This window comes from Schistocerca cancellata, chromosome 2, assembly GCF_023864275.1.
Source record: "Schistocerca cancellata isolate TAMUIC-IGC-003103 chromosome 2, iqSchCanc2.1, whole genome shotgun sequence".
NCBI lineage: Eukaryota > Metazoa > Arthropoda > Insecta > Orthoptera > Acrididae > Schistocerca > Schistocerca cancellata.
The window spans coordinates 1,001,365,764-1,001,391,776 of NC_064627.1; the positions used below are offsets into that span (position 1 = coordinate 1,001,365,764).

At 43.3% G+C, this 26,013-nt stretch overlaps 1 protein-coding gene across 1 annotated transcript in view; it reads right to left on the bottom strand.

The window, feature by feature from the left end:
• LOC126160490 (inter-alpha-trypsin inhibitor heavy chain H4-like) overlaps positions 1–26,013 on the bottom strand; it is a 216,823-nt gene that overhangs the window by 63,336 nt on the left and 127,474 nt on the right. Inside the window, exons 3-6 of the mRNA XM_049916911.1 lie at positions 22,314–22,424; positions 22,093–22,231; positions 7,399–7,513; positions 3,212–3,372 (exon numbers count right to left, since the gene is read on the bottom strand). Coding sequence (XP_049772868.1) covers positions 3,212–3,372; positions 7,399–7,513; positions 22,093–22,231; positions 22,314–22,424 — 526 coding nt within the window. The remainder of the gene's footprint in view (positions 1–3,211; positions 3,373–7,398; positions 7,514–22,092; positions 22,232–22,313; positions 22,425–26,013) is intronic.

A 26,013-nucleotide genomic window follows, 5' to 3' on the forward strand; every position in this document is an offset into this window, starting at 1 on the left:
TCACTAACTACCTGCCTTATCTTTCCGTGAGTGGCAGCAGCAGCAGTGTTTATCAATAAGTGCACTGTCGTACCATCTCTGGAGCGACCAATAGTATTTCCGGGTCGTCGTGTGTCTGGCAGTCAGTTGGAGACGGGCCAGCAGCAGTCGAGGACGGAGTCCCGATGAGGTGCGGAAAAAAAAAAAAAAAAAGTTTCTTGTTTGGTATGTGGCCTTCAGCCGAGTTTCAGCCTTTCAAAACTAAAACTGAAAATTCCTTAAGCCGTAAATTTGTACCAAGTTGGTATGCGGCCTTTAGCCGAGTTTTCAACCGATTTAGATTAAACATTGAAAAATCTTTGTCTCGGCCTTAAGCAGTAATACTGTTCTTGATCAATATGTGGCGTTCACACGAGTTCTATGGGAAAAATTTAAACTAAGGCTTTCATACTATTTATATTGAAGATAATTCTTTTTTTTACTCCAGAAGAACTCCTGCACCTCAATTCATTGCCTAGGCCTTGTGCCTTGGATTTTTGATGTGGCCTTCAGCCGATTTAAATTAAATCAAAGGAGGTCTTTCGTTAAAAACTCGAGAGCTTTTGATTCTTGGTTGTGTGATTGTGTGTTTTAACATATAAACTTTATATGTTGAGTGCAACTGACATTAGCTTATTTTGGCCCCTTTCCACAAATATAACCTCATTCGCTCTGTCCTGCTAGCCCAGGGATTTCACAGCCTGCCTGCAATTTTAGCACAAAGTGCTTCTCAGTTTTCTGAACAATGAATTCCATCTGTGGATCGTTGTAATTCTTTGCTCTATCATTGTCAACTAACTCTTCAAATTCTTTCTGCATGGTATTGCAATATCGTTTGCTAGTTTGTAGTACCCATCGCTTATGCGACTGAATAATATGCACCTGCCTCGAGATGACTGGGTGTTTGTGTTGTCCTCATCATTTCATCATCATCCAGGAAAGTGGCGAAATTGGACTGCGCAAAGGTTGGGAAATTGTACGGGCGCTGATAACCGCGCTGTTGAGCGCCCCACAAACCAAACATCATCATCATCACTGAATAATATGTATTTAGAGTCCTCATCCCTCTCTTCTGTCTTTCCCATTCATGTTTAACGGCTTGTAACGATAGATCTCTAGACTGTTTCCTTTTGTGCAAACATCCACTGGACCTGTGAACGTGCTTCATACCACGATCAAGCAGCGAAGGGTAAACGGCGCTGACACTACAGTTCTGCCGACCTGAAGATGTGCCGACCGAAAAATGCTACATCGATACTAAATGAAATGTAGCTCTGTGCCGAATACTTCCGGGAAGGAACGAGCATTGCCGATACAGGCGGAACCTTGGCTCACCCGCAGCCCGCCCGTGGCCTGCACACTCGGCCTGCGTTAAGTTTGGCACGCCGTCGCTGGCTCTGTTCTAAACCACGTGTACAGGGCTACAAAGCGATCAGTGCGCTCATTTAAGAGGGTTACCTCATTTAAGAGGTGAGGGGGAGCTTACTAACGGTCTCCTTATCTCAAGTCATCATTTCAACAGTCCTGGTGGTACTGCTGTGGTATGAACCAGCACCTTTGGTATCAGGTACCAGATGGTGATGCGGTACTCTCCAGCACATGGCGATACTACACTCCTGGAAATTGAAATAAGAACACCGTGAATTCATTGTCCCAGGAAGGGGAAACTTTATTGACACATTCCTGGGGTCAGATACATCACATGATCACACTGACAGAACCACAGGCACATAGACACAGGCAACAGAGCATGCACAATGTCGGCACTAGTACAGTGTATATCCACCTTTCGCAGCAATGCAGGCTGCTATTCTCCCATGGAGACGATCATAGAGATGCTGGATGTAGTCCTGTGGAACAGCTTGCCATGCCATTTCCACCTGGCGCCTCAGTTGGACCAGCGTTCGTGCTGGACGTGCAGACCACGTGAGACGACGCTTCATCCAGTCCCAAACACGCTCAATGGGGGACAGATCCGGAGGTCTTGCTGGCCAGGGTAGTTGACTTACACCTTCTAGAGCACGTTGGGTGGCACGGGATACATGCGGACGTGCATTGTCCTGTTGGAACAGCAAGTTCCCTTGCCGGTCTAGGAATGGTAGAACGATGGGTTCGATGACGGTTTGGATGTACCGTGCACTATTCAGTGTCCCCTCGACGATCACCAGTGGTGTACGGCCAGTGTAGGAGATCGCTCCCCACACCATGATGCCAGGTGTTGGCCCTGTGTGCCTCGGTCGTATGCAGTCCTGATTGTGGTGCTCACCTGCACGGCGCCAAACACGCATACGACCATCATTGGCACCAAGGCAGAAGCGACTCACATCGCTGAAGACAACACGTCTTCATTCGTCCCTCCATTCACGCCTGTCGCGACACCACTGGAGGCGGGCTGCACGATGTTGGGGCGTGAGCGGAAGACGGCCTAACGGTGTGCGGGACCGTAGCCCAGCTTGGTGGAGACGGTTGCGAATGGTCCTCGCCGATACCCCAGGAGCAACAGTGTCCCTAATTTGCTGGGAAGTGGCGGTGCGGTCCCCTACGGCACTGCGTAGGATCCTACGGTCTTGGCGTGCATCCGTGCATCGCTGCGGTCCGGTCCCAGGTCGACGGGCACGTGCACCTTCCGCCGACCACTGGCGACAACATCGATGTACTGTGGAGACCTCACGCCCCACGTGTTGAGCAATTCGGCGGTACGTCCACCCGGCCTCCCGCATGCCCACTATACGCCCTCGCTCAAAGTCCGTCAACTGCACATACGGTTCACGTCCACGCTGTCGCGGCATGCTACCAGTGTTAAAGACTGCGATGGAGCTCCGTATGCCACGGCAAACTGGCTGACACTGACGGCGGCGGTGCACAAATGCTGCGCAGCTAGCGCCATTCGACGGCCAACACCGCGGTTCCTGGTGTGTCTGCTGTGCCGTGCGTGTGATCATTGCTTGTACAGCCCTCTCGCAGTGTCTGGAGCAAGTATGGTGGGTCTGACACACCGGTGTCAATGTGTTCTTTTTTCCATTTCCAGGAGTGTATGTATGAAGCGGTGATGTGCCTCCAGCGCCAGGTATGTCAGTTATTAGGCGGTGGTGTGGTGCTCGTCAGCATCTGTTCGGCATCAGCTGCCACCTGGCGAGGATGTACTGAGGAGGACCTGAGCTTATGAGGTACGAGACCGTGGTGTGATACTCACCAGCACCTCGCCGGCCTGTGGGTCGCGGTCTACGTCGTACTGGACGACCAGCTGCCCGCTGAGCCCATCTTTCCCCGACTGCAGCTGCTGCTCCGGTGTCGGTGCGTAGTGGATGTGAGCGGACTTTGCTGTTGGTCTCTCTACCGTCACCAACGCGTTAGCTGGAACGGAAGAAGCAAACTGTTATCACCATGCTGCAAGGTAAGATGCTTCGCAGCAGCAGTGAGATCATGATTATGTCGTGGTCTTACGTCTTCTTTTATATGAGCCACGAACTCTCCACTGCCCTTGAGCTTCACTAGTTCTGAACTGGCGGCTAGAAGCTTTGAACAAAGTGGTACGCATCTGAAAATCTCTCTCTCTCTCTCTCTCTCTCTCTCTCATACACACACACACACACACACACACACACACACACACACACAGACGCGCGCGCGCGCCGCGCAAACACAAACGCACACGCACCCACCCACACATGCACAAAAGCACAAAACAAACGCACACAAACACAAAAGCACACAAACACAAACGCACACAAACACAAACGCACACAAACACAAACGCACACAAACACAAACGCACACAAACACAAAAGCAAACGTACACCGCATATGCACACAAACACGAAAACACATGATTCTATTTGAGACACTAACGTAAAGTAGCAGAAACATTAAGTCGAGATCTTAGGTATAATTAGGCTAATCAGAACACTAATCCACCGTCGAAAATTCGAGACTTTTTTTCCTGGCATGAGCCAACAAACGACCACGTGCCACTTTTAATTTCTTGCTCGTCCTTCTTTTATCTCAGTATTCATCTGTTCAGTGTGTTTTTCCTTCCTGTATTCTGATCATTTCAGTCGCGTATTCTCACTTTCGTACCTTGCAATTCTTCCATATTCAATTATTTTCCCCTAAACACTTCTCTCAGTTCACTTTTGAGCCAGCAAATATTTGAAGTTATTTTCAGTTAACTAGTGACTTGCATTCGATACCAATGTCTACAATATATCATTCTTTTTCTCATTACTTCTGATGTGTTTTAGCTACATTTTGTTAAATTAATTGTTATTTCGTAATTTCCATCCTCCAGTAGCTTTCCGTGAGCCTAATAATTTCCCAATGATTCGTCTTTCTCGAATTTCTAATTTATCTAAATTGTAGCTTAGTGGTAGACATTCGCTTTCTTGTAGACATTGTGGCTTCAAAAATGGTTCAAATGGCTCTGAGCACTATGGGACTTAACATCTATGGTCATCAATCCCCTAGAACTTAGAACTACTTAAACCTAGCTAACCTAAGTACAGCACACAACACCCAGTCATCACGAGGCAGAGAAAATCCCTGACCCCGCCGGGAATCGAACCCGGGAACCCGGGCGTGGGAAGCGAGAACGCTACCGCACGACCACGAGCTGCGGACATGGCTTCACTAGTGCATTGTAATGGCTTATTTCTGGATGTTTAGAAGGTCTTTCAGTTGTACCCTAAGCTATTCCCATTTTATATATCATTTCTGCGATACTACCTTTTTCGAAACCGTTTTCTTGGACTACCTCGTCAAGACGTGTAAATTTTTTAACCTTTATCTGCCCAATGCGTGCTTTCAGAAATTTCGACACATTTCTAATGTTTGTTAAAAAATATATTTTTTTCTACAGTGAATGTTAAGCCGGTCCTATTGGCTATTTCTCCTAAAAGATTAATTTGTATTACAACAAAAGTGACGCTTTTTAGTAAGGATAGCAAAATCCCCTGCAAATGCAAGACAGTTTACTCCAATATTAAACTGTCTCGCGTTTGTAGAGGACTTGCTGTACTTTATGGAAGTGTGAAATCTGCTGTATTTTTTAAATTTTTTTATCAGCGATAAAAAATCAATAAGTCATACACCACACTTCGCAGTGGTTGCTTAAAAGAAATCGTATGACGCACCTTACATCGAGGAAAGGTATGTTGCTAATTACACTCCTGGAAATTGAAATAAGAACACCGTGAATTCATTGTCCCAGGAAGGGGAAACTTTATTGACACATTCCTGGGGTCACATACATCACATGATCACACTGACAGAACCACAGGCACATAGACACAGGCAACAGAGCATGCACAATGTCGGCACTAGTACAGTGTATATCCACCTTTCGCAGCAATGCAGGCTGCTATTCTCCCATGGAGACGATCGTAGAGATGCTGGATGTAGTCCTGTGGAACGGCTTGCCATGCCATTTCCACCTGGCGCCTCAGTTGGACCAGCGTTCGTGCTGGACGTGCAGACCGCGTGAGACGACGCTTCATCCAGTCCCAAACATGCTCAATGGGGGACAGATCCGGAGATCTTGCTGGCCAGGGTAGTTGACTTACACCTTCTAGAGCACGTTGGGTGGCACGGGATACATGCGGACGTGCATTGTCCTGTTGGAACAGCAAGTTCCCTTGCCGGTCTAGGAATGGTAGAACGATGGGTTCGATGACGGTTTGGATGTACCGTGCACTATTCAGTGTCCCCTCGACGATCACCAGTGGTGTACGGCCAGTGTAGGAGATCGCTCCCCACACCATGATGCCGGGTGTTGGCCCTGTGTGCCTCGGTCGTATGCAGTCCTGATTGTGGCGCTCACCTGCACGGCGCCAAACACGCATACGACCATCATTGGCACCAAGGCAGAAGCGACTCTCATCGCTGAAGACGACACGTCTCCATTCGTCCCTCCATTCACGCCTGTCGCGACACCACTGGAGGCGGGCTGCACGATGTTGGGGCGTGAGCGGAAGATGGCCTAACGGTGTGCGGGACTGTAGCCCAGCTTCATGGAGACGGTTGCGAATGGTCCTCGCCGATACCCCAGGAGCAACAGTGCCCCTAATTTGCTGGGAAGTGGCGGTGCGGTCCCCTACGGCACTGCGTAGGATCCTACGGTCTTGGCGTGCATCCGTGCGTCGCTGCGGTCCGGTCCCAGGTCGACGGCCACGTGCACCTTCCGCCGACCACTGGCGACAACATCGATGTACTGTGGAGACCTCACGCCCCACGTGTTGAGCAATTCGGCGGTACGTCCACCCGGCCTCCCGCATGCCCACTATACGCCCTCGCTCAAAGTCCGTCAACTGCACATACGGTTCACGTCCACGCTGTCGCGGCATGCTACCAGTGTTAAAGACTGCGATGGAGCTCCGTATGCCACGGCAAACTGGCTGACACTGACGGCGGCGGTGCACAAATGCTGCGCAGCTAGCGCCATTCGACGGCCAACACCGCGGTTCCTGGTGTGTCCGCTGTGCCGTGCGTGTGATCATTGCTTGTACAGCCCTCTCGCAGTGTCCGGAGCAAGTATGGTGGGTCTGACACACCGGTCTCAATGTGTTCTTTTTTCCATTTCCAGGAGTGTACTTAGTGGAATACAATACCTATGCTAACAGATCAGAGAACATGCGACCCAAATGCTAACATCTCTAATTTCTTTAGAAAAGTAAACTATTGGAGAAACTTAAGTTCAAACAAGCTCCCCTATTTTCTGATACGTAACGTGTGATCGCAATAGGGTGTCCTAGAGCCGCTCGGGAACCTCAGTAGTCTCAGCATTTGCATCGCCTAAGAAGCTGTTGCTTGCCCTTACCACGATACTGCGTTTGTAAGAGGAGTTAGAATACATGCAGAACGTTAGACGTGGATGCTGAGAAGTTCGAAAACTTAACTCCTGCATATATGCACACGCAGCAATCGTTGAAACATTGTTGGGAATGGTACCTAAACAGAAACGTGTCGACATTACTCTACACTTGAAAACTGCTGTCTCTGTTAGCTACTGAACTGAACTATAGAATGTCATTTTAATTTCACAGTACAACTGAGGATCCGTTTGCGCTAACGAGATACGTACCTGTACGTACGTATTTACACTCTAAATTTTTCAAAAATGGCTCTAGGCACTATGGGACTTAACATCGGAGGTCATCAGTCCCCTAGACTTCGAACTACTTAAACCTAACTAACCTAAGGACATCACACACATCCATGTCCGAGGCAGGATTCGAACCTGCGACTGTAGCAGCCGCGTGGTTCCGGACTGAAGCGCCTAGAACCGCTCGGTCACAGCGGCCGTCTCTAAATTTTTCAAGAGATACTGTAGCACAACGAATATTAATGGATGCTTAGCAAAGCCTAGAAAAATGTTCCTGTACTCACGTTTAGCGTCCTCGTCGGGTTCAACTTCGTTGCCGGAGCGCAGTTCTGGTACCCGGAGCGTCGTCACGTTGCTGCTCTCCTGTATGTACACGTCCACCTGCAGGTCCCGCACCACCTGCACAGAACATACCACTTGGCTCCTCACCGTCTCCACAATCGTTTCTCTACATCACACAGTACTTGTGTTCATTGCAGGGATGATGGTGTGTATAAAGTAAATCCACAATAATGCGCAAATTGACTTGATGAAAGGGAGACGGTTTTTCACTTTGTACACTCTTGACAGCTGATGCGGATGAGGGGGCATCGTTTCAAAACGTATCAAATGTAGCCGAGGCCAAAATACAGTTTAATGCGTTTTCACCCCGACTTTGGTATGCTCTTTAACACTTGAGTGAGATCGGGTCAGCTCGTTATTCTTTTCTGCAGTAATTTAGTACTGAAAAACATGAATCGGGTCAGATCGTACTGTGTACACCACAGCCGACGTTTCAAAAGGTATCATGCTTATGACATATTTCCCAGCGTACGTTATCAGCCCGCTCGTTTGTTGGCTGTTCGCACTATTTTCATCTTGCTGCTCACAGTGTGGTGTTGATTGCACGACTCTGCACTTTCGACCACAGTGGAGTGCAATTTCCACGTGAGAAAGGGATCAAATGAGAATAAGAGCTGGGAAAACTGAAAGACAGCGTGAAAAGGAAAATTTGGAAATTTGTAGTAAGTTGTTATAGGACCAAACTGCAGAGGTCATCAGTCCCTAAGCCTACACACTACTTAATCTAACGTAAACTAACTTACACTATGGACAACACAAACGCCAATGCCTGAGGGAGGACTCGAACCTCCGATGGCGTGAAATGGTAGCTCAGTAAGTAATAACACCTGACATACTTTACGAAAGTTCATTTTCAGTGAAATTCGTAATGTCGGTGCACTGATGTGTTATTCGCGGGGGAAAGGTTTCATAAACGCATGATTTATACTTTGATTGAGCTTTACTCACTGTAACTGTTCCATGAGGAGACGCATTTCGCTTTAGGTACTTCAACCGAGATCCACATTTAAGTAATTTTGAGCCAGTTGTAATCACAAACAAAGCAAATTCAAGTGTGAAAGCATCCCAGTATTTTACATGACGAAATCGAAAAAATTGACGTTTGCAGCATACGGTACAAGATCGCACTCTGCTGTCTTCAGTGATGAGATTAGGTTCTGTGTATGTATGTGTGTGTGTGTGTGTGTGTGTGTGTGTGTGTGTGTGTGTGTGTGCGGGTGCGCGTGCGCAAGTAATGGACATTCACGTGTACGTGTACGGCGTAGACCAGATCTGCCTATTCCAGAGAGTATTCGCCAATGACACAGGTCCAATCACAGGCTTCAGGGTGTGGGAAGCGATCAATTACAACGATTCATTGGCTATTATTCCCGTGGAACTGCCATTTATTCGACAAGAAGGTGATGCGCTTTTGCAGCGTATGGTTCTCATGCTGTAGAACAATGCCCTGGCCAACAAGATCGCCAGACCACTGGCCAACTGAACACGTACGAACATGATGAATTGGGAACTTACTTTTTCCCCAGGGCCTGCAAAGGCCATCGCCAAATTGCAACGAAAGTACAAATTCTTGGGACAATCTATTGCAAAATGCCGTTCGGCACCTTTATGATCATTTGCATGCGAGAATACGCGCTTGTGTTGTTGTCCGAGGAGAGTACGCTGTTTTGATGAGACTGTTTGAGCATCCTTTACTGTGACGTGTGTGTTTCATTTGGTCTGAATTTGTTATCATACACTCCTAAAATGATGAACTGCTACCTGTCACCTCACTTGTCAATAAAATAACCTTATCATGCAGGGTGCTGCATTTTTTTTTTCACGGCAGTTTATATCTGGAACTGCGATAAAGGTGGAGGGAAATCAGTGTGTGTGTGTGTGTGTGTGTGTGTGTGTGTGTGTGTGTGTATTTATTTGTTTATTGTTCCGTGGGACCAAATTAAGGAGAAGTCTCCACGGTCATGGAACGAGTCAATAGATGAAATTATAACACGATAGTAGAAACAGATAAAATGAAATATAAGAAACATATTCAGGCGACAAGTCGTAAGTTTAAATAAAGAAAATCAACAATGTAACACTGGAATTTGCTTAATTTTTCAGCTCTTCCAGGAGCTCCTCGACAGAATAGAAGGAGTGAGCCGTGAGGAAACTCTTCAGTTTAGATTTAAAAGTGTTTGGGCTACTGCTAAGATTTTTGAGTTCTTGTGGTACCTTATTGAAAATGGATGCAGCAGAATACTGCACTCCTTGCTGCACAAGAGTCAAGAAAGTGCATTCCACATGCAGATTTGATTTCTGCCTAGTATTAACTGAGTGAAAGTTGCTAATTCTTGGGAATAAGCTAATATTGCCAACAACAAACATTAAAGAAAATATGTACTGTGAGGACAATGTCAGAATTCCCAGACTATTGTATAGGAGTCGACAAGAGGTTCTCGAACTTACACCACATATAGCTCGAACAGCCCGTTTTTGAGCCAAAAACACCCTTTTTTTAATGAGAAGAATTACCCCAAAACATAATACCATATGACACAAACGTATGAAAATATACGAAGTAGACTACTTTTCGTGTTGAACTGTCACTTATTTCAGATACTGTTCTAATGGTAAATAAAGCAGCATTTAGTTTCTGAACAAGATCCTGAACATGGGCTTTCCACAAGCCACATGTGGGTGTCAGCTATAGCAAATTCTAAAGTCAGGAATTGAGCTTTCATTCCGATGGTGACACCTTATCACTGATCACATGTGAAGTCGTTCAGAGGTGTTACGCAGCGATAAGGCCTGACACAGTGGCTTCTGAAGCGTAATGCCACCATCAGTGCTGGCGATACCTCGGCCATCAACTCTGCACATGCCTCCGCCTTGGTCTCATGCGATGGAAGCATATTAGTAGAAACTGTATCCAAGTGCTTGTGGGAGTCACATACATATTCATACATACATGCTTTTTCCCTCCCACTAGAGGCTGCAGATTGTCCTCAGATCATTTAAAACAATGTTGTTTTTCCGATATGTTTTTGTTTTTCGATTATCTCCCACTTCAGGTTGTTCAATATGTAGCTTAAACCTTTTCCCCGTTCTATATACTTGCTTGGTGCAACTCCTTATTCGTGCAGTTGGGTATATTTTCTCCACATGGATCAATTGCCTGGAACAAACAGTGTAAGCATTTTAAAACCCATCCAGTAGGTGAGCGAAGGGCTACAACTTTCCTGATGTTCGATCCTTTCATTTCAAGCTTACACGCATTGTTACTGCTAGGTACTTGTATGAATCAATTTAAGGTTAAAACTATGGATCCACCGCGGCCGTAAACCTATAGCAACATTAAACATCATTAATATCCACGCAGGAGTGTTTTGGATTTTAAGCCATTATCAAGTCTTACTTGCAAAAAGACGAGTGATAACAACATTTCTGCGCTGACCACGTTTTCATTTTGGTATGCGTACATCTTGAACACATGCTTCTGCATTCATTTGTCGATCTGCTTATAATACCTGCTATATATTGTCAATGTAGACATTACTTCGTGACGTACAAGTCTACCAGCGCACGTCTGCTCAAGTTTCTATTGATGCCTCTGTACGCCAAATGGACTTGCTGTCAGCAGAAATGATGTTGACATGAATCTGTGCTAGCCCCCACATGACAGTTACATAAAGGACAGACAATTAAAGTTGTGTATGTTAATAAACTTTTAATTTTGCTACAAGTTTAAAGCCCCAGTGACGCCATGGTTTTTAATCTTCACTGAAATCTTAACAATGGATCAAGAAACCTACAGATGATTCTTCAACCTAGAAAAAATAGATGTTTTAAATCGTTTTTAAAATAGGTATACAGTGTAAGGAAAGACAGGTAATATACAAAATGTGCCAGAACCAAGATGGACAGTAGGAATAAAATAGTAAGACATAAGTTTTCGAATTGAAAAAGAGTGTAATGCAAAGATGTAATCTGCATCTCCTACTCCTCAACCTGTACAACGAAGAAACAATAATGGAAATTTAAAAAAGCGATATAAGAGCTGGATTAAAACTCAGGCTGAAATCATATCATTGGAAAGAGTCGCTGACGACACTGGTATTATCAGGAAAAATGGTTCCCAAGTGTCTTGATGAAACTTGGATGGTGGGTAGAAAGGGAAAATTCATTTGTTTTTGCCCAGTTTCACTTTTAATGGGGTAAAACAAACACCGAAATGTAATCTGAATTTTAGGTTTAGAGGGAATATCTTCGAAATGCTGATACATAAAAAATGTTTTACATAAAAAGGTGACAAGTAATTATTGTTCTTGAAAAATGCATAACAAACTTTTGTAATAAATTGAAATTTTCAGAACACTACACGACCATTAATTAATTTTGAAAAATGAAAACTTTTGTCACAACATAAATTAAAGATGTTTGCAAGCCACAAACATCCCTACGTAATAAAGTTGATTTCTGAAACACCATTTTTGGAAAATAAGCTGTACACAGTGTGCTGTCTGAGTATTTTCAACATACCTAATTAAAATATCTAATCATTCATTACTAGTCTCCTTACTCATTTTACTTATATGTGATTCATGTTTAAAATGGTTATTATAGGTTTTACATTCATTTCTGTTGTTTTTTTTAGTTTACCGTTTCACATGCGTGTATTTTTTTTAACTGAAAGTAATAAGTATCTGTTATCAGATTTTCACTCTGCAGCGGAGTGTGCGCTGATATGAAACTTCCTGGCAGATTAAAACTGTGTGCCTGACCGATACTCGAACTCAGGACTTTTGCCTTTCGCGGGGCAAGTGCTCTACCATCTTAGCTACCCAAGCACGACTCACGACCCGTCCTCACAGCTTCATTTGTGCCAGTACCTCGTCTCGTACCTTCCAAACTTCACAGAAGCTTTTCTGCGAACCTGCATAACTAGCACTCCTGAAAGAAACGATATTGCGGAGACATGGCTTAGCCACAGCCGGGAGGATGTTTCCAGAATGAGATTTTTACTCTGCAGCGGAGTGGGCGCTGATGTTCGCAGAAGAGCTTCTGTGAAGTTTGAAAGGTTGGAGAAGAGGTACTGGCACTATTGAAGCTGTGAGGGCGGGTCATGAGTCGTGCTTGGGTAGCTCAGATGGTAGAGGACTTGCCCGTAAAAGGCAAAGATCCCGAGTTCGAGTCTCGGTCCGGTCGGTGCCGTCGAGCCCTCCGGGATCACCAGACGGACAGGTTTCTTGTCCTCATGTACGATGCCTCATACGTATCTTTCACACTGACCTCAGCAAGAATCTAACAATAATAGAGATATTTTTCCCTCACTGGGAAAGAAAACATCTTTCAAATATCTTTTGACCTCATCAGATGCTTGTTTACCAGATTTCGAAATTGTCAAGGACATTTGGGGCTTCAAAAAGAGACTCTCGAATTCTCGGCTCAAACTCAACGATAGTTTCTTTTAAAAAGCGCAGGAAAAAAATTAGAAAGAAGAAAACGTTTTGAGTGTCATACCGAAAGACAAGAAACATTTGGTGATCCCAAAGGGCTCGACAGCACAAATACAGCCGTGGAACGTTTACAGCTTTCGATGTTGGAAGAACTTCGTGAGAAGATTTTCAGCTGTTGAATGTTTATGACGTCAATCTCCACCCGAGAAACAGTACAACCAAGCTGCAGTCTCTAGCACATAACCAACTCTCTTGGCTTGTCAGTGTTTTTGAAATATGCCTGACACCAATCAGGGTATTTAGAGGATCACCCGTGAAAATTTGGAAGCTTGCTGAATTTTGTTTCGTATTGTCTTCTCCGTCGTGTATATAATATATGAAGCAATTTCGTTTATTTGAAGTGCGTGGTGTAAAAAACCGTTATGTTTTAGGCATTTCCTCACAGATTATCAATATCGTAATGTTTTCCTGTCATAATAATGAGTTACTTATTATTTTCATTTAATGAAATACAGATCGTGAGACGGTAAACTAAAAAACAAAAACAAAAAAACGTAAAACAGCAGTTTAAAACAAAACAAATTATGTAAAATAAACAATATGAATAATAATGAATGTTTAGATATTTTAATAAAGTATGTTGAAAATAGTCAGACAGCACATTGTGTATAGCTTATTCTTCAAAAATGGTAGTTCAGGAATCAGCTTTATTACACAGCGATGTATGTGGTTTGAAAACTTCCTTAATTTACGATGGAACAAAAGTTTTCTTTTTTCAAAATTAATAGTGGTGGGGTATTTTGTAAACTTTCAAATTACTACAGAAGTTGATTACGGAGTTTTCAAGAACATTAATTACGTATCAAATTTATATGAAAAACATCTCTTATGTATCATCGTTTCGAAGACAGTCCTTCTATAACTAAAATGTTAAATTACTTTTCGGGTTGTGTTTTATCCCTTAAAAGTGAAATTGGGCACAAAAAAATACGTATTGCGCTATTCCTCCCCCTCTAAACAACCGCCAAATTTCATCAACATCGTTTATTGACACTTGGGAATGTTCCCTTAGCAGTGAACTTGACGAATAATTACAAAACCTGTTGAATGTAATGAACAGTCTGATGATCACAGAACAAAGACAGAGTAAATCAAAGAAAGGAGGATACAGCTGTGTGTACAGCGATGAGATCAGGGACAAACGTAAGGGTACTGGGCCCATGTAGCAGAGAAGCTGAGGGATAGTCGTTACTGTGAGAGGCGAAATAACGCATAACGGACGTAACAAGGAGGATATAAGCAGCAGATTATCACAGCCAAAGAGGGGCCTTTCCTGGCCAAAAGAAGTCTACTGGCATTAAACACCGCCCTTAACTTGAGAAAGAAACTGTTGAGCAAGTACGTTTGGAGACCAGTATTGTATGGAAGTGAACCGCGGATGTGGAAAAACCGGAAAAGAATTGAATTAAAGAGTCTGAAGTATAGCGTTACAGAAGGATACTGAAAATTAAGTGGACTCATAACGAAAAAAGTAGGTGGTACTTTTCAGAATCGGCAAGAAAACGAATTTTTTTTTTAAAAAGACTGGTTAGAAGGAGGGACAGGGAAAAGGACGTGTTAAGTAATCAGGGCATAGCTTCCATTGTACTAGCGAAAGCTGTAGAGAATAAACACTGTAGGACAAGACAGAGATTAGAAGATATCTTACAAATAACCGAGGACTTTAGGGGTAAGTCCTACTTTGAGATGAAGATACAGGCACAGGCCACATCAATCGAATCAGAAGTCCAGTGAGAAGATCTTACTGGCTGAGGTACCTAACCTAAAGAAAATGATGTGTGTGAACTAGTTGCGACTCAGCCAAGCATTAATTTTACTATTCCTGGAGTACAGAAATTTACACTTTCCTGTTCTGTAGTCAGGTATGAAGCTTTGTTGCGGTTGGACATGCTGTGAAGATGTGTTTATTAAAGACTCTGTCACAGCTAACATCGTAGTAAAGTGAGAGACTGCAAGTGTCATTACCCGCCAAGTTGTTTACGTGTCGTAAGACGCTGCGGCGTTGTCCCACGTATGCATTATCTTCCCAGATTTATCGTTCGTTCTCCGTCGTTCTCGGAACTATGACCCAACTCCGTTTGCATAATGGTATTCCGGAAAGTTGGTGCAAGCACCTTTTTATGCGCAGATTTGCAAATACACAACCTGTAGGATCCTGTTGAGCGTGCAATAACAAGCAATTTATGATAATGATCGCTTGCTCCGCAAAGAAAACACTACGTTTTTATCTAGTCGGCAGGTCTGTTAAGGAAAGTGTCTTCCATTATTTTGAAACATAAAGCTTCACTTCGGCAAACGAAAGAAATAGACTCAAGGATATTTGTCATAGTTTATGTTACAGAGTAAAAAGTACAGAATGTTTTAAAACAAAGTGTCACTTACTCCCACAGAACGTAGTAATGAGCAAAACTAGAAGCTCATATAACTACATATGTCCTAAAACCAATACCTATAGAGATATGGACCCTTTTACATGTGACATGTAATGTGTAGAGTCATAAGAGATGACATAGCAAATTTCGACTGTACTCACGTATGGGCAGGTGCAAACATTCTAACAGTCATGTAGGCGAGGAATGTGGATCGTTTCAGTATCACTGTATCAGCAAAAATTGTTAGTGAGACTAATAGGACAAATTTTACCAAACGAAGTAATAGGTACTGTGCATCAGCGAGTTTTGATTGATGAGTTACCAGCGTTATTGGTCAACATTATGTCGGTATTGTTGTTGTTGTGGTCTTCAGTCCGAAGACTGGGTTGATGCAGTTCTCTTTCTCAATCTATCCTGTGCAAGCATCTTCATCGAATAACTGCTGCAACTGACATCTTGCTGAATCTACTTACTTATTCATCTCTTGTCTCCCTCTGCGATTTTTACCTCCCACACTTCCCTCCAACACTAAACTGGTGATCCCTTGATGTCTCCGAATGTGTCTTGTGAATGTGTCTTGTATCCTCAGTTCTATTCAGGACTTCCTCATTAGTTACGTGATCGATCCATCTGATCTTCAGCATTCTTCTGTAGCACAGTATTCCGAAAGCTTCTATTCTCTTTTAATATGAACTTTTTATATGAACTTTTTATCGTCCATGTTTCACTTCCATAAATGGCCACACTCCAGACAAATACCTTCGGGAAAGACTTCCTAACATTTAAAGCTATATTCGATGTTAGCAATTTTTTTCTCTTGTTCAGAAATGCTTTCCTCGCCATTTCTGTACAAGTTGTAAATAGCCCTTCGCTCTCTGTATTTTACCCCCACTACCTTCAGAATTTTAAAGAGAGTGTTCCAGTCAATATTGTCGAAAGCTTTCTCTAGGTCTATCAAAAACTTTCTCTAAGTCTACAAATGCTGTAAATGTAGGCTTGCCTTTCCTTAATCTATCTTCTAAGACAAGTCCCTTCTAAGATAAGTTCCTTCATTTCTCCGGAATCCAAAGTGGTGGCAATTACCCTTGCAGGAAGTTAGCTACTGTGGTTTATGTACTACGCGGCACCACCCCATTTTCTACGGATCGTTAGACAGTAGTAAACTGCAATGGTTCGTGGGCGATGGATTGGTCGAGGAGGTCCAGTAGCATGGCCACCTGTCTGTTCACCAGATATGAATCCGTTAGAGTTGTGGCTACCGGGACATTTGAAGTCAATAGTTTATGCCCAACACGTCAACAATGTGCAGGCGATACAGGAGCGTTTGACCAATGCATATGACGCAATCCGAATGGAGTCAGGTGTATTTGAAAGATTGCATAGTTGACTAGAGAAAGCGCTGAAAAATGTTTCTGGCTGCGTGATGAACACATGCAGCACTGCCCGTAGTATTTACTTCTAAGTAACAGACAGGTTGGAGTGAGAGGACAGATTGAGCGATATCTCAACAGGTAACGGTTTCCGTACATATTATAGCAACTTTTTTTCTAGTTTTGACCATTTTTATTTAAAACGCTGTGTAGCTAGCATTGCAGGTTTCGTCTGACAGGCTTGTCTTTGAGTATTTCGTAGATATTAACTTTTACTTTGCATAATGTAAAAATAAAACGGAAACTTCGTCTGGCGACACCTTAGAATTTTTCTGATACAATGGTCTTCATATTTAAATTACGTTGTCTCCAGGGAGGTTGAACCTTGACACCTGGACCAAAATACAGGAAGAACGCGTTTGTTTTTTGTTTCATTATGGTCTGAATGAGGTGTCACTCGAGGTAGGGACTAATTGGCAAACTTGCTCTAGAAACTTATGGCTTTCAAACACAGTTACGTACCTTCAAATAGTTATCTTCTGGAAGCTTACATACGATGGTCATGACAAGGCTAAACAATGAATACAACGAATAGTCGAAATAATCATTATATTAAGAGGCGACGAAATTATAACATGCCGCGATGTTCGAGAGGACCAGTAAATCCCCCCGAATTACTAAGAGAATCTAATCGATCGGTTATAAGAAAAGGTAGTATTTCACGCGCCTCAATTTTTGTGATGTCTTATGTCCTGAACTATGTGTCTTACAATGGTACATTTTGTAGTTACTTTCAGTGGCATACAAGTTGATCCCGTTACGATGTTAAAAACTTTCTGGGATGATGGAGAAATGTAAAAGTATCAATTTGAGGTAGGGGACCCTGGTCCGAAAACGACAGAGTACGTAAATTTCGAGAAGAAAATTGTGTATAAAGATATATAACTGTGTTTGGAAAGTCAACGGTACAAGGAAACATGGCATGTGGATACTTCTGCAAGATGTGTTGCAAATAGGGTAAGGAGTAAAGAAGTCATAATTTGAAACCACATGCCTGATGCTGAAGATTTACTGCACGGACAACGAAAATGCAGTAATGACCAACTTTTCTCCTTTCATATTTTTGTGGGGGATGTAAGTGAGGAAAAGTTTCAAAAAGGTTTGAAATCACCTGTAAGGCCTGTTGAAAATCGCCGAGTGTTCTCATTCTCATATATCGGACGAATATAGTCTGCATAATTTGGGCGCTCTGAGTTAGTTTGCCTCAAGATATATTTACACTTTGTGACTTGTGTTAACCTTTGCGAACCTTTGTTTTATCTTAACGTAAGGTTACGCCTCTTAATGAGTATATTAAGACAACTTTTTAAATTTTTGAATTCAGTCAATAATTAAACGACATATTGAAAATAAAATTTAGCGCCTTCTGTCCAAATAACTGGCTACGAGTACTACCAGAGGTTGGTCTTGTTGTATAGCCATCACGACAGTGCTGTAACTCATCAGGATGACACACAGAATCTGGTATGTTTCTTCTCCTCTGTGCTTCCATACGCAGATATGTCTGTTATGATATGACGCTGTATGCTGATCAGGGAGTCGTTTGATACACTACGTGGTGCCCCTCCTGTGTCAGTATCTTCGTTGTACCCCATAGTCGGAGCGCCTTTTTTTTTTGCAACAAGTCAAGGGAAGCCACAACAGCTGGCAGTCCGTGGTGCTCCAGACGTCTCACTGTCCGTGCGAATACTTATCTTGCTGCAAACAATTACATTTTCCGATTCAACGTATTTGACAGCTGAGCAAACAATATGTCTATCCTTTCGAGCGCTGAGGTACGGCATGGTCTACCTGAACACATCAATACCATATTCGCAGAACAGTCGTAGGATTCTGATCAAATTTTGCAACAAATCACGGAACGACAGCATGTATAGTTCAGTACATTGTTTGACTCTTCTAGGAACGTAAGCTCTCGGAATTTTAATAGTGGACCATACCATAATGCAGAACGCCTCTCTTGCAGCTTTTGCCACTGTAGTTGACCGAGCATTTCCCTGACGCTCTCACGCTTACTAAATGAACCTGTAACGAAATATGCTGCTCTTCTTTCGACTTTCTCTATCTCCTGAGATAGGCTGAGGAGCAACGTTCAAGCATTGGTCGAACGAGTGATTTGTAAGCTACTCCCTTTGTTAATGGACTACATTTCCTTTCAAAAGGGGCACAGCACGATATTCTCAAACAACCAACATTCAAATGTGATTTCTAGATGACAAATCCATGGAGAGATCTACCATGGTTTAATAGCCGTGTTAGAAAAGCGCTATGTAATTAAAGAGGACTTCATCTCAGATTAAAGAGAAGTAAAAACCTAGGTGACAAACAAAAACCGAACGAAGCTAAAATGAGTAAGGAGAGCAATGAGAGAAGCGTTCAATGATTTTGAAAGTAAGACGTTGTCAACCGACCTGAGTAAAAACTCTAAGAGATTTTGAAATAGTTAAATCAACACCCTAAGCTGTCTACAGGCGTTGATATACATCAACGGGACAGTTGAAAAATCTGTGCCCCGACCGGGACTCGAACCCAGGATCTCCTTCTTACATGGCAGACGCTCTATCCACAAAGGATAGTGCGACTGCATGGATTTATCCCTTGCACGCTCCTCGTGAGACCCACATTCCCAACTTAATGTCCACACACAACATTCGCAGTGCCCCTGCCCATTAGACTCATTACTCACGCCAGACAATCTTACCGAGTCCCGTAAGAGTTCGGACAATGCGTTTGCATCCAGCACAGAAGGAGGTCAATGGCCGGTTAGCCTTAACTATACGAAGTTGGTATCTGTTCTCTCACATATACTAAGAGAGTTTCATCGTATGAAAATCGGTAAGTGGGTTACCATCATCTATTCATTCTCGCAGCGACCACACCGGCACCGAAACAGGAGATAACAGTAAGAAGGCCGAAATACTGAATTCGGTCTTACGAAATTGTTTCACCGTGGAAGATCGTAACACTGTCTCTCCTTTCAACCGTCGTACGAATGTCGAAATGGCAGATATTGAGATAACCGATCGCGGAACTGAAAAGCAGCTACAATCCCTTAGTAGTGGAAAGGCGTCAGGACCACATCCAGATGGGATACCTATAAGATTCTATAAAGATTATGCGAAAGAACTTGCTCCCCTTCTAGCTGCAATTTATAGTAGATCACTTGAGCAACGAAAGGTACCTAACCACTGGAAAAAAGCGTAGGTCATTCCCGCTTTTAAACAAGGGCCGTAAGACAGATCCACACAGTTATAGACCTATATCGTTGACTTCAATCTGTTGTTGAATTATGGAACATGTTTTATGCTCAAGAATTATGATCGTTTTGGTAAATAAACATCTCCTCCATAAAAATCAACATGGATTCCGCAAACAGAGATCCTGCGAAACTCGGCTCGCGTCTGTTCCTCCATGAGATCCACAGCGCAGTGGACAACGGCGCTCAGGCTGATGCCGTGTTCCTTGATTTCAGTAAGGCATTTGACTCCGTCCCGAATTGCCGTTAAATGAAAAAAATACGAGCAGACTTGCGATTGGATTCAAGACTTTCTTGCAGATAGAACTCAACACGTCGCTCTTAACGGAATAAAATCGACAGATTAAAGTTAATACCCGGAGTACCACAGGGAAGTGTGATAGGACCGATGCTGTTTACAATATTTAAAAATGATCTAGCAGAAAGCCTCGGATGCTCTTTAAGGAAATTCGCAGATGATGCAGTTGTGTACCAAAGTAGCAACGCCAGAAGACAGTAAGAATTTGCAGAACGACCTGCAGAGTGTTGATGATTGGTGAAATGAAATGAAATGTCGTGTGGCTAGCTAGGGCCTCCCGTCTGGCAGACCGTTCGCCTGGTGCAGGTCTTTCGATTTGACGCCACTTCGGCGACCTGCGCGTCGATGGTGATGAAATGATGATGATTAGGACAACACAACACCCAGTCCCTGAGCCGAGAAAATCTCCGACCCAGCCGGGAATCGAACCCGGGCCCTGAGGATTGACATTCCGTCACGCTGACCACTCAGCTACCGGGGGCCGACTGATGATTGATGCAGGCTCTGGCAGTTGACCATGAACGTAAATAAATGTAATATATTGCGCATACATAGGAAAAGGAATCCACTACTATACAGCTACACTATTGATGACTAACAGCTGGAGACAGCATCCGCCGTAAAATATGTAGCAGTAACTATCCAGACCGACCTTAAGTGGAATGACCACATAAAACAGATAATGGGAAAAGCCGATACCAGGCTCAGATTCATCGGAAGAATCTTAAGGAAATTTAACTGATCCACGAAAGAAGTGGCTTATAAGGCGCTTGTTGGCCCGATTCTTGAGTATTGTCTATCTGTCTGGGATCCCTATCAGATAGGACTGATAGAGGAGATAAAGAAGATCCAACGAAGAGCGGCGCGTTGCTTCACGGGATCGTTTAGCTGGTGAGAGAGGGTTTTGGAGATGCTAAACAAACTCCACTGGCAGACGTTATAAGAGAGGCGTTGTCCATCACGGAGATATTTACTACTGAAATTTCGGGACAGCACTTTTGAGGAGGAGTTGGACAACACATTACTTTGTAAATAATAGATTTCAGCTATCAGTCGTCCTTTGGAAGTTTTATTGGTAGATCTAGATTTCAGTTAGAAACTAGCCATTCTGAATGCACTATCCTTTTTTGGTCAATGCATGTAATGCCTGTTGGTCTGGCTTTGTACACAGTTCATTGAATACTCAAAGAGGATAGTGCATTGAGAATGGCTGGTTTCTAGCTGAAATCTAGATCTGCCAATAAAAATTCCAAAGGACTATTATTTACAAATCAAAAAAACGGCCGCTGCGTGCAAAAGCCTCTGAATGGATGGTAGCCTGATCAACACATTACTTCCCTCCACATACACCTCGCGTATTGACCACGAGGAGAAAATTCGAGAAATTAGAGCCAATACAGAGGCTTGCCGATAATCATTCTTCCTACGCACTATTCGCGAGTGTAACAGCGTTGGAGGTATCAGATAGTGGTACCGAAAGTACGCTCTGCCACACATCAGGTGACTTCCGGATTATGATGTAGATGTAGATCCAATGTGTAATCTTCCCTTGCGCCCAAGAATGTAAATGGCGTTACTCGTATCTGGTTTGTGCGATTGCGCTGACATGCCATCCAAGCATCTATTGCACTTCACCTCAATTTGACATTTACTGCGCGCCGCATTTGTGGTGTTCTAACGGCCAGCAATGAGGATAAGGTGAGGGGTCAGCCTTCAGCGGAGCGCCTTCACACGAGGAGAGCTGCAGAAGTGCGGCGCGCGGCCGTCAGTTGGGTTGCCTACCTGCCCAGGCTGTAGGTTCATGACGTGGTTGTAGGTGCCGAGGCGGCGCGTCAGCAGCTCCTCGTACGTCAGGTTGTACGTGACCTTGCTGCCCGCCTCCACGTTTACGGATACGGTGAATGTGTTGGAGTCTCGCGCGCTAAAAAGTATGAAGGTGCGACATGATTCGTCAAGTACTACGAATTACGAGGCTTCTGTGCTCGCTCTAGCTAGTTACTCACCTGACAGCAACGTGAGCCGCTGTCTGTCCGCTGGCCACTGCCTGCTGGTATTCCTTCTTCGCTTCCTCCTTCTCCTTCACGTAAGCTTCGTACACCTTGCCGTCAGACTCACTGAAACATTCGAAACGAGAAGGTATTACAAAAATATCGCGTGCTCTGCTACTACTACTGCTACCATCTTCACAATCATGGTAAGAGAGTGAGTGAGAGAGAGAGAGAGAGAGAGAGAGAGAGAGAGAGAGCGAGAGCGATTGGGAGACGCGCTCGCTTCACTATCATAATTTTCTCTACTGATCAGCAAAAATAATAAAATTGAGGGAAAGAACAGAGTTGCATAGCATCAGAAGAGCTTTCGTGTTACGTTTGTCTGAAGAAGCAATATTTGGAATGAAGCGCATAAATTTCGAATGGAGCAGTTGCCAAGCACCAGTGCTAAATTAGAAAGATGAAGTCTCCCCAATCAACATAAACTTCAGACGGGAATATCTCTCTGTTCTAGGATAAAGTATCTAAAGAATCTAGAAATCTATGAAACTACTACTACTGCGCAAAATCGTGTAGAATAGAGAAACTTACATCACACCGTGAGCTGTACTTCAGGTGTTCCCATTTGCCAGACCAGTATTCGGACATACAGTCCATCATCTGTTACAGATGATAAACAGCAAATATTTATGTGCAGTATATTATGTTAAGACAGTGTAATCTCTGCACTATAGAAAGTTTTGGAAATTTGTGGTAAGGTTTTATGGGACCAAGGTCTTATGAGATCATCGGTCCCTAAGCTTACACACTACATAATCTAACTCAAACTAACTTACGCTAAGGGCGACACACACACCCATTCCCGAGGGAGGACTCTGACCTCCGACGGGGGGAGCCGCGCGGACCGTGACAAGACGCCCTAGAGAGAGCGGCTACCCCGCGCGGGTCTGCACTATAGAATTAGTGGTTTCAGCAAATGACATTTTGTAAGCATTTTCATGGTGCATACAACTAGAGTTTATATATCATGATGAAAATGACTGGATTAATTATCACATCTGAAGATGGCAGTTATTTGTTGAATCCGATAATGTGAATACTGCAGTGATTAGGCGATCTTGGCATGACAATTATACGAACATTTATAGGGCCGCATGCTTCCAGTCGACAATAAATCAATTTTTAACAAATGTTTGCATACGCATATCAATAACACAAAAAAACATTTTATACACCAAAGTGGAAGAAATATTATTTACATATTATGAATGTCTACACTAAATGATGTGCCTCTTAGGTGTAAAACATCTACGATGTTTACAAATGATATCGCTCTAGAAACAAAAGAACCTCTTCAATAGAATTTGTAAATAATCATGCATACATAACTATGGTAGGTTCATTATCTCATGGTAAAAAAAAAAAAAATGTCTTATCGATACGACCCGGAAGTGTGGTTCAGATAAATGATATTGCAGTTCACACGCAACTGATAGAAGAAATAGTCTGATGGTCTTGTTTACATGTATTGTAACAAAATGCTCGTTCTCATTCCATTTAGCGTTTTATAGTTTTATAAGATGTACGTGCAATGATCTGTGTACCCGCAGAGATGAGACATTTTGTTTTTACCACGAGATAATTGAAGCCACCGTAGTGATGTATGCCTGTTTATGTACTGGGTTACGATTATACTTTTAAACGTTCACGGGCTTTCTACGTTTCTAAACTGACGTAATTTGTAATCCAAGATTTTACAATAAACAGGCACGTGGTTTTCATGTATATGCAAGTAATCTTATTTTTTTATTTTAATACCTACGAAGCTTTTTGTACTATCGACATAGGCATGTATACAAATGTCAGATGCTACTGATGATGAGCTGCGTGCCCAAGTGCGTATCTGGCAATTCGTGTGGAAGTGCTGCACATGGTGTACAACAAGATGACATTTATCAAGAACACACAAAATGCAGAGCACCTAGCACCTAGGTTTTCACATAAACATTAAAGCGTTACGAAGGTATTTCTCAGCTGAAAGGACAGAACTGCGTTGTACTAGAAGTTCTACTGTGTAAATATGGAAATTTTTAAGCAACTGGTCAATTTGTGAGCTATGAAACTCAGGTCTATTATAACCACTGGACCCAGATACGACAGATACGACAGAAACCAGTTTTTGTTTTTAGTCCAACGTTGCTTTGCATTTGAAGGATTGACAACAATGTTTTCCTGAAGTATCAACAATACAGGCATTAAAGCGTATTCCTTGCAGATTCATTGCATAAACTGACAGTATATGATCAAGACGTATTGTGTGGCTAAGTGTATAGTTGTCACATCACGCACCAAAGACTCATAAATCAATCCTCAGCCATTCTTGCTATTTGTCGCCCCTTCATATAGATCACAGCTTTTCTTTTTACCCTAACATACTGTGCTAGAAATTTGTCTAGTTACCCGTGACCTAATTGCTACTAAATGTTGTGTATGACAGACTAAGGGAAAATCTGTGTCAATGAAAGTTCACCAGTCGTTTAAAAAACGTATTTCAGTATGAAAAACTAAAATTACTGTCAATTTCAATTTTCGAGGCTCGCCCAGACTGTGGTGTCTCCACAGTTTTTTCTCAGCAGGCGAATATGAAACTACATCGACATGACATACCTACCTTGCAAGCCACTGTATGGTGCACGACAGAGGGTACCGTGAATTACTACTAGTCATTCTCTTTCCTGTTCCACTCGCAAAGGGAGCGAGGGAAAATCGACTGTCTATACATCTCGGTACGAGCTCTAATTTCTCTCGTCTTCACAGTCCTTAAGCCAACTGTATGTTGGCAGCGGCAGAATCGCTCTACAGTCGGCTCCAACTACCAGTTCGCTGAATTTTCTCGTTAGTATTTCCGCAAAGAACGTTGCCTTCCCTTTGAGGATTCCGATTTCAGTTTACGAACAATCTTCATAATACTCGCGTGTTGATCACGTCTACCGGTAAGATACCTAGTAATACTTTTGCGAATTTCTTCGACGTCTTCCTTTAATCCGACCTGTGGGGATCCCAAACACTCGAGCAGGATGTGTTGCACAAGTATTGTATACGCGGTCTCCTTTGTAGATGACCTACATTTCCTAAAATTTCTCCCAGTAAACCGAAGTCGTCCATACAGCTTCCCTACTATGGTACTCGTACTTACACGCTGGTTCAATTTCACATCGCTTTACAACGTTACGTCTAGGTATTTAATTGACGTGGGTGTCAAGCAGCACACCTTCAGTATTGTATTCCATGATTACATGATTGTTTTTCATACTCATGTGCATTAAGTTTGTTTCCAACATTTTAGCAAGCTGCCACTAGCACTGAGAAAGAGAGGTCTGCTAGTATCCAGCGTAGCTCTTAATTTGAGGAAGAAATTTATGAGACTGTACGTTTGGAGCACAGCATTGTATGGTACTGAAAAATGAACGGTGGGAAAACCAGAAAAGAACAGAATAAAAGCATTTGGTATGCGGTATTACAAAAGAATCTTGAAAATTCCGTGCACTGATAAGATAAGGGATGAGGTTCTCCGAAGAATCGGTGAGGAAAGGAATATACGGAAAACACTGACAAGGAGAATGGACAGGGTGGTCTGTTAAGACATCACGGAATAACTTCTACGGTACTAGAGGAACTGTAGAGGATACGTGGAGGGCCGCATCAAACCAGTCAG